At 39.6% G+C, this 8,955-nt stretch overlaps 3 protein-coding genes across 3 annotated transcripts; 1 reads left to right on the top strand and 2 right to left on the bottom strand.

Moving 5' to 3' along the window:
* Positions 1-641: 641 nt before the first annotated feature.
* On the bottom strand, positions 642-1,252 carry J4E92_011051 (uncharacterized protein; the record flags this gene model as incomplete). The annotated part of the gene is made up of 2 exons (XM_051502383.1): positions 642-808; positions 1,024-1,252. 2 exons carry the CDS (start codon positions 1,250-1,252, stop codon positions 642-644), a joined length of 396 nt encoding a protein of 131 aa, XP_051347398.1.
* An 854-nt stretch (positions 1,253-2,106) lies between these two features.
* On the bottom strand, positions 2,107-3,041 carry J4E92_011052 (uncharacterized protein; the record flags this gene model as incomplete). The annotated part of the gene is made up of 4 exons (XM_051502384.1): positions 2,107-2,165; positions 2,227-2,554; positions 2,612-2,773; positions 2,832-3,041. The coding sequence occupies 4 exons, from the start codon at positions 3,039-3,041 to the stop codon at positions 2,107-2,109; spliced, it is 759 nt and encodes a 252-aa protein (XP_051347399.1).
* A 1,891-nt stretch (positions 3,042-4,932) lies between these two features.
* J4E92_011053 (uncharacterized protein) lies at positions 4,933-5,325 on the top strand (the record flags this gene model as incomplete). Its single annotated transcript, XM_051502385.1, has 1 exon — positions 4,933-5,325. One exon carries the CDS (start codon positions 4,933-4,935, stop codon positions 5,323-5,325), a length of 393 nt encoding a protein of 130 aa, XP_051347400.1.
* Between the last annotated feature and the right edge of the window lie 3,630 nt (positions 5,326-8,955).

An 8,955-nucleotide genomic window follows, 5' to 3' on the forward strand; every position in this document is an offset into this window, starting at 1 on the left:
TAGTAATTCTAAGGTATTTATAGCTAGTGCTAAGTTAGCCTAGACTCTTTAGAGCTAGAACCTAATACTAATTACGTATATCTATTTTCTCTACTAGCTAACTCTATTATAAGATTATACTTTCTAGATTTTTCTTTTTAGTTAGTAAACTCTAATATAATATCTAATTAAGTATAGATTATATATAGCCTATTATCTTATATTAGTTAGAGTTAGCTTAAGCTATTAAGTAAGCTTCTAGAGTTAGCTTAAGCTATAAGGCTAGTACTAAAATTTATAGATATATAGACTATATTTAATAGAATTTAATAGTAAAAGTTATAAACTTAATAAACTTAGAGATAGATAATAGGTATTAATATTATAGAAGAGAGCGTAGAGAGCTTTATAGCACGTAGTAAGGTAGTAGAAAGATAGTAGAGAAGGTAGAAGAGGCAAAAATAGAGTAGAGAGTGTTATAGCAAGAAGAGAAAAGAGAGGTAAGAATAGAGGTATAGAACCTACGCTAATTTTAAAACGTAGTAGAATTCTATGTAGTCGCTTAGAGGTTAGTCTATATTAAATCTTTTATGCTCTACAACGAAAAACTACTTCTACAGAAACAATACTTTCTTTGCTAACTTAGGTCGTTTAGCCTGTGCCTAAGCAGCACCTGTCTTCTCGTTGTTGCATTTCGTGGATACGCAGCCGTTAGCGTATCCACATCCACTGTAGGTCCCCGATCCGGGTTTGATACAATAATGGCTGATATCCACCTTGCCATTACCCTTGGTCGTGCTGCTCATGCCATCGCTCCTGCGAGTTGTCTCTATCTTGTTTGACAGTCCGTAAATCCAAAAATTGTCGTTACCCATAACGAGCGTTTGCTCCAGGAACGTAACGTTCGTGTCTATCGCACCAAAATTAGCCTCTTGCACTGAGCTTCGCAGACGTGGATGTCCGGCAGATAGAATAATCAAGATGACTTACAGTCCCATTCATACTTCAATCCCGTGCTACACACATCCGTCTCGGCAGGCGCACTGGTTCCTTGTGGCACGAAGCTGTAGTGACACTTTCCCTCAATGACATTGGTGATTGATGAATGGAAAGTAGCGTTGAAGTCGCGGATGCTGTAGCCTGGGCGACCGGACTGTGTAGAAATGCTCACGTCCCAGTATGTGTCCGCAAGATCGGGGCGGTCGTATTCGCTCTCTGCGACTGTCACGGCGGCCGAGCCGGCGAGCGCAAGCGCGAGGAAGGAGAAACGCATAGTCAATTGATTTAGGTTGTTGTGACTGAGGTGTGTTAAAATGCGCACGGGGCGAACTGTCTTATTTCTACAGCTGCACGGAAAAACACCTCTAGGCACCAGGGAGCTATACGAGCATGCCCCAGATAAACGGTACGCCTTACAAAAATCCTTTCGTGAACGGGCCGTGAGTGGGTCTCCCCGTCCTCGGTTCCTGAAGCTCGCTACACCTAATTGGTCGTGTAGACGGACCTGCATCTCCGACCTTCCCCATTCGGACATTCTAAAGTCGAGACCCTTTCAAGGTAAATTTGATGTGTATTTATATCGTGATGCTTAAGATGCGGTGAGTGTCTATGCATGTTGTCGTGAACGAGATATGGCAGTAGTATTCCATATGTATCTAAGTATTCGTATGTCCTCAATGCATCTCTCAATGGAATAGCAACCCGCAAACAATGGCCAGACGTACCACTATTTCAACTCTACCATGTCTTCCCATCTCTGCAATATTCCAAAAGGACCATGTCCATTCATGCAGGGTACCTCCATATAGCAGCCCTGATCGTACGAAGTTCGTCCAGGTGGGCCAGATCACGTTATGAGCATCGTTCAAGCTGCGGCGCAGCTGCCGCTTACGCAAGTGTTCGGCTTCTGACATGGCGTCGAGGCATCACAGGTCCATCCAGTGCATCTGTAGATCCAAGTTAGTTTTCCACGACTCGTCGCACACGTAAAGATCGCTCACCCCCAGTTGCACTGCGCGCTGCTGCAAACGCCATCGGGGCTCAAACATGTCAAGCCAGAGTTGCAATCTGTCGTATTACTGCATTTCGCACCTACGGCGCCGGTGGTCGGAGCTGCGCAGGCGCCGTTTACACACGTGTTTGGTTTCTGGCACGGCGACGAAGCACTACAGGTCCATCCGGTACATCTGAAAATTTTGGTTAGTAAGTCTCAAAAGCCAAAGGAAGGAGGATCTAACCCCCAATTACAAGCGGCTGTGCTGCAGACACCATCAGGTGCTAAGCATGTCATGCCAGAATTACAGTTCGTCGAGTCACTGCACTTCGCACCTTCGCCACCACCAGGTGGAGAGGCAGACGGTTTTGGTGAAGCAGAAGTCTGCATCTTTGTAGGAGCAGGAGTCGTTGGTGCTGCTCCAGCTTTTGTTGGCCATACGGCGCCATCCGCAGCATACTTCGTGTTGACGCGTCCTGTAAGCTGCCACTCCACACCCTTGATGACGTCGTTCTTGTTACCGTTGGGGTTCCCGTGGATGTTCGAGAAGGCGTCGATCATGATGTCGATAGACCCCGGCGACTGATGAACCGTGTTACTAAGTGATCTTGCGAAATAGTACTCGAGGAGATTACTTACAAGGACATATTTATCATCAAATGCGTCGCCAATGTACATAAGCATTTGCTTGCCAGTTTTGGGATCCTTAACAGTCGCCTCGAGACCACAGTACTTTTGCGTTGCTGCCTTCCAACCCGCTGGGTCCGAATTGTAGGTCTTGCCGCCCATCGCTTTTAGGGACTGAGCATCGTTCTCGTTAGTGACAATTCCAGAGATCTTGAAAAGGGTTGTTACCTACCACAGCAAAGACAGGATCGCTGTTATAGTACGTGTACGCACACCAACTCTTGCCGTTTGTCGAGTCTTGGCCGGCAGAGGCACGGTACCATGATCCAATACCGCTCTGTGGACCATCGAAGAAGTTCGAGGGAAGATTGACATTGTGGATGTCTGCGAGCGCGGACCCAATGAGAGCCGCAAGAGCGATGGGATAAGCAGGTGATGGCATGTTGGATTCGCTTGGAACTGTTTGTTGAAGCTTGTGAATGTTGATGATTCTGTCTGCAGCGCTCCAGCCTGTCTTTATACAACGCAGACGTCGACGTGACTATTCCCGCAGTGACCTCGATACTCTGTACCTTCTCCTGGTGCTCGATCGATGTAGGCACTAACTGAGCATATGAGGTGCACTAAGCTACACGAGGCTTAAGCTGAAGCTTGAACATCGGAGGTCACTGCATAGTAGTCCTGCAACTGCAGCCTAACTCGATTCATAACGGAATGAAGAGTCCGTGCTAGCGGGAAATCGATAGAACGGATGTTAGACTAGGCGTCCTGTGTATTTGCCTACAGTGGCATCCAAACATACAGCGGCAATGACGATCAAACAATCGAGACGCATCTGTTTTCCTTCCTGGGCCTAGCCGGGGCTATTTGAAGCCCCGACACCGAATTCATGCGCTAGAAGTGCATGCCGTACATGGTTCAACCTTCTGTTAGATCACCACAAGGAATAAACGATCTTCCATAATTTTCTTGCCAACACATTACGTATACACATGTGCCGAGGCATGGCTGCAAAATTGTGGGTTGAAGCGTGCCTCACGCGGCTTCTTGCAGTAGATCAAACCTTCACTTGTCCAAATCGGGCCGAACCGGACGTTAGTAGTCGGACGCTCCGAGATCGTGATCAACAAGACCCGAGTTCGAGAATACGAGCAACTTCGATTGGGTGACTTCATTCCTGATGAAACATGAGGAGCTTGCTACTACAGCCACAATCTACGTGCGAAGAAAGACGGCTGCATGCTATGGAGATGTCGCTGAGCTCATGAATATCTGCGAAGGACACCGAAAAGCTTAGCATCAGAAGCCTCTAATGTTTCTTGGTAGAAACATGCGAATACACACGAACGCATTATCTGCCTGAAAGTCTGAGGTGATCAAAACCAAACTCGCCTCTTGGATCTAGCGCAGATGATCGGTGTGACATGAAAAGCGGTAACCCTTAGGGTTCATTAGATCTATGAACTAGATATGAGTACGCCGGACCGACACAGTGTGCTGCCCTTTCAAGCAAGTATCAGTGTATAGTGAATATTGAAAATACGAGGGCGGTGACAGATAAAACTCTTCATCTCTTTAGCGGCTGTCGTCTATGGCACTTTCATGAATTCAATCGAAGTGAGAAGGTCGAATTGCAATGGAATTAAGAAAGCTACGTGCTTCCACTTGTTCACATAATGACATGATGATGAAAGACCGCTGCGACATCAGCGTCCGCAAAACCGGGGCAGTCATGGTCGTGCAAGAGGCAATGTTATCATACCAGCCTATTTTAGGGATACAGTCGGATAAGCTGCTCTAATATCTGACAGGCCAGTCCATGACAGCTGCACGGACGTACTTAGGCTCATGACTGACGCGTCATGTCTAAGTTGCACGCTTTGGGCCATGGTATAACAGTGCGATGTCATAGTATAATAGTGGCGGTCAACGAACTCAGCACGAGGCTGTGTACAGGCAACGTATGCAGGCAGTGACACCGGACCGCTTGACGCCCATTGATGTGGCAGAGAACAAGAGCTGCTCTGGTGCTTGAGCAGTTGATCGGACCAAACATTACGATGGAGCATCATCAGACGCGAGGCGTAAGAAGCAGGATGCAATCGGTCCTTTGCCGGGATCTCGTATATCTGTAAGACAACTGTTAGAAGGCGATGCAAAAGCATATATAAGCCCACTAAGTCTCTGTCCCCAAGCTTATCAAAGTCCTCAACATTCGATACGGTTGTTCCACTACCCTCCATCGCTGTCGCATATCCGAGTGCCTTGTTCAAGTGAGTCAAAAGGACAGCCTGGGATCAATATGTACTGATACCTATCCTAGCATACCCAACATGGTCAAATCACTCCTCCTAGCCATCTACGCCACGACTGGTACCCAAGCCCTCTGGCTAGCTGCCGTAAACATGGATTACGGCTCAGCTGTCGGCACTGCGATATTTAGTTCCCCGTATTGCCAAGTCGGTAAGGGCAATACTGAAGCAGAAGCCCTCTCCAAAGCCAGCAACACCGTAGGTGGCACTGCAATCATTGCTGGTGGTCACTGCGATCAGCTTCCGTACCAACATACCAACCAGCTTGGCGGATTCTGGGACGATTACGGAACGATCAATTATGAGGATGACAACTGGCATTGGTATTGCAATCCTGGCCACACGAACAGGAACTCATGCGACGCCGGGAATGGATCGCCGAAGAAGAAGAGAGCAGTGAAGCTCACTGCTTAGCTCTCAGGCGACGCTAAGTATTGTATCGGAGATCTTTCGAAGGGCGTGGTGAAATGTAAAAGAGCTTAGAGACCACGTATCCATGTGGCATGGAGGACCTCTGGCTAATTTTATGAGAGCGTCTCTGTTCAACACAGCAGTTATGTAGTCACCCATTCTACTTCTTGTCAACATGAGTCATGGAAGCCTGTATCTGCCAGCCTCGCATTGCATCGTCTTAGGGTGACTACGTTCCTGCTTTAGGATCAACAGATCTTGAGACTGCTTAGACGCGAGAACGAAGTGGATATTTTCGACCACTGCGCTGTCGCTGTTGAAAGTCCGTATGGGACATACTGCCCTCCGAGCACCGTGGGCTCCAGTGTAACAACACCCGCCATTAACACGCTTCTTTCCTGATGATCCGCGCGTTGCCGAACGTCCCAGTGCAGTTGCTCGAGTTCAAGTTTGGTCATTGTGGGTTGTGCGGCTTTGCGTGCGACGGGGTCTGGGGCTCACCGCCGCCTTCGATTCGGCGGACTGAATCAGGGGAGTGCAGCGTGTCATCATCTTGGCAGGGCGAAGGAGAGGAAAATAGTATCTCGCGTTCGTAAAATTAAATGTGAAGGAACTTCTCCCCATTACACAGAGACGCATGTCGCCTGTAGAATTAACAAATCTGAACCAGCGTATTTGTAGGTAGGTCCGTGTGCCGTTTAGTAGCTAACTTTAGATACAAAGATAGAGCTCTTACCTAAACTATAGAGATTAATAAGCTACTAATTATTCTAACCTTATAATTTATCTCGCTTTGTAGTCTCTAACTAAAATTTTCTATAAAGGTATAGTAACTTAATAGTACTTAGAAGACTAAGTTTTAGAAAAAGTTCTATAGCATATAACACGTTAGAAGAGATACCTACTCTAGTTAAATAGTTATAGTATATAGAAGAATTAACTAAAGTAGGTAAGTTATATTCTAAATCTAAGATATAGTAACTAATATAATTGTTAGATTCTGTATTTAATACACTATAGTATAGATTTAGTACTTTTATTTAAGTAGTTCTAAGATAGTATTAATACTTTTTAAACTTACTACTTATACTTATATAAGTCTTTAGAATATAGTAAGAGTTTAGCCTATAAATAAATATAGTGTTATACCTAGTACTACCTTAAAAATAAGCTTTATAGAAATATACTTATCTTATAAAGTACTTATAGAGATAGTAGTAAGTTTATATATATAAGTAGTTTTTCTCTATTTATTCTAGATACCTATACTACTACGCACTAATCTAGACTAGCTATATAGTTTCTAGATAGAAACTAATTAGTTCTTAGCGTATAGACGTAGTCTATAGTAAGTTACTACTAATCTTTATAAGTCTTATGCCTAGTTCTTTTCTACTATCTTACTAATTAGTAAGTATAAGAGTAAAGCTATATAATAGACACTATTACTAAAGTATAGCTACTTAAGATTACGTAGTATTATATAAGTATAGATAGATAATTTAATATTAAAAAATAAATATCTACTACTAGTTATAAGCCTAAATATTAATAATACTTATAGCCTATAGAAGCTACTATAAAAGAATACTAAAAGCTTATATTATAAAGTTAGGTAGTTATTAGAATAGTTATCTATAAGTAAAACTAAATTATTTATAGAAACTATAGTTAGAAGGTTACTACTACTATTTATTAATATTATTTATATTTTTCTAGATAATTTTACTAGTTATAAGAAAGGCGTTTAATTACTATAAAGATTTACGTATTATAGTAGCTTATTATAGAGTTAGAAGCTCTAGGTAATTCTTATTAGTAGTAGTATCTATACGTATAAGATTAGTCTAGATCTATTAATTTTTAGCTATATTTAACCTATACTATTACTAATAAATAATTATAAGATTCTATCTTCTTTAAGATTTTCTACCTTAAAGAAAACTATACTTTCTAGTATAGAGATAGTAAGAAAAAGTAGAAGTAGGTCTAAAATACTCTATTTAGTATACTATCTTAACCTTTTCTTTAAGGTAGCATTATACTATATTATAAAATATATCTTCTAACCTTTTAACTTTATTCTTACTACGCGCTAGTATAATTAAATAGAAGACTATCTCTAGCTCTATCTATAGAACTTTTTAGAGCTATATACTACTAATTATAGAAGTAAAAAAGCTACTTTAGAGTATATAGTGTCTATAATTATATTAGATAGTTTTCTACTAGGTATATATTATAAGTATTCTTTATATAAGCTTTTATCTTTTAATAGTAACTAGTAGGCTTTAAACTATTAGTAGTCTTTAACTTACTATACTAATCTTACTACTTTAAAGCCTTTTCTTTACTACCTTCTAAATAAGAACTCTTTTTAGTAGCTTTATATATATAGTTAAAGGCTATCTTTAGCTAGTTTTATTTAGATCTAGAGAGAGATACACTTATAGTAGTTTAACTATATAAGAAAAATCTTTAGAATATTACTATTAACTAGAATATAATCTATAGCTCTTAGCTATATCTTTACTATCTTTTCTATAAGTCTAAATATAGCTTACGCTATAGATACGCGCTTTACAATTTCTATATTAGTAAATTTAGATTAAAAAAGTAGTAGATAGAATATTTCTACTAGATCTTCTAGTGTATTTTATATTAATCTAAGAGTAAGATTACTATTTATCTTATACTACTAATAGTAGAAAGCTAATTACTTATTCTTAATAGAAGTAGTATCTAGAGAATATTTATACTATAAATACTATATACGCTTAATTAGTATTAAAAGCTTTTATATTCTATCTATAATAAGTTTAACTTAAGTTTAGATATAAGTATAGATATAGAATATATACTTTTTAAAATTTATAAATAACTAGACACTTACTATAAGATATAAGTAGCTTTATTATACTTATATTTCTTTTACGCTAAAATATAAATAAGTATATTACTATCTTTAAGTAGCTAGTAAATTAAGTCTTTCTTTCTTACTAATTCTTAGAAAATTGCGTATTTACAAAGATATATAGTTTTCTAGCTTCTTTACTTATAGATAGCTTATATAGAGCTACTAAAATAGAAGTATATATAAAAAAAGTATTTAGATTAGATACTACTCTTTTTAGTTTTAAAGAATCTATTATAGATATATTAGAACTAAAATTTATAGTTACTATAATAACTATATTAAATATAAGGCTCTATATTCTCTCTAATTATAATAGAGCTAGAAGTAAGTAAAGTAAAAACTTATATTCTATCTTTAGGTAGAAGACTAACTAACTATAGATTATAAATACTATTAAACTTCTTACGTAAATAATAAGCCTCTTATCTATAACGCGTAAGTTCTATATCTTTTTTTCTAGGTTTTAAACTTATCTCTACTAGTACTAGAGTAATATCTACTACTTTATTATACTTTCTAGTAAAGTTTATCTAGAGTTTAGAATTTCTATAGAATAGTAGTATAGAAAAGTATAATAACTCTATTAACTCTACTAAGTAGAAATTAAAGGCTATTTAGAACACTACTTCTAACCTAGCTATTTTAATAGGTATAGAATTTACTTAAGATCTAGAATTACTATAGACTATCTCTAGAAGACTAGGTCTTTGCGACTA

This window comes from Alternaria infectoria (assembly GCF_024043175.1).
Source record: "Alternaria infectoria strain BMP 0036 chromosome Unknown scaffold_55, whole genome shotgun sequence".
In the NCBI taxonomy this organism is placed as follows: domain Eukaryota; kingdom Fungi; phylum Ascomycota; class Dothideomycetes; order Pleosporales; family Pleosporaceae; genus Alternaria; species Alternaria infectoria.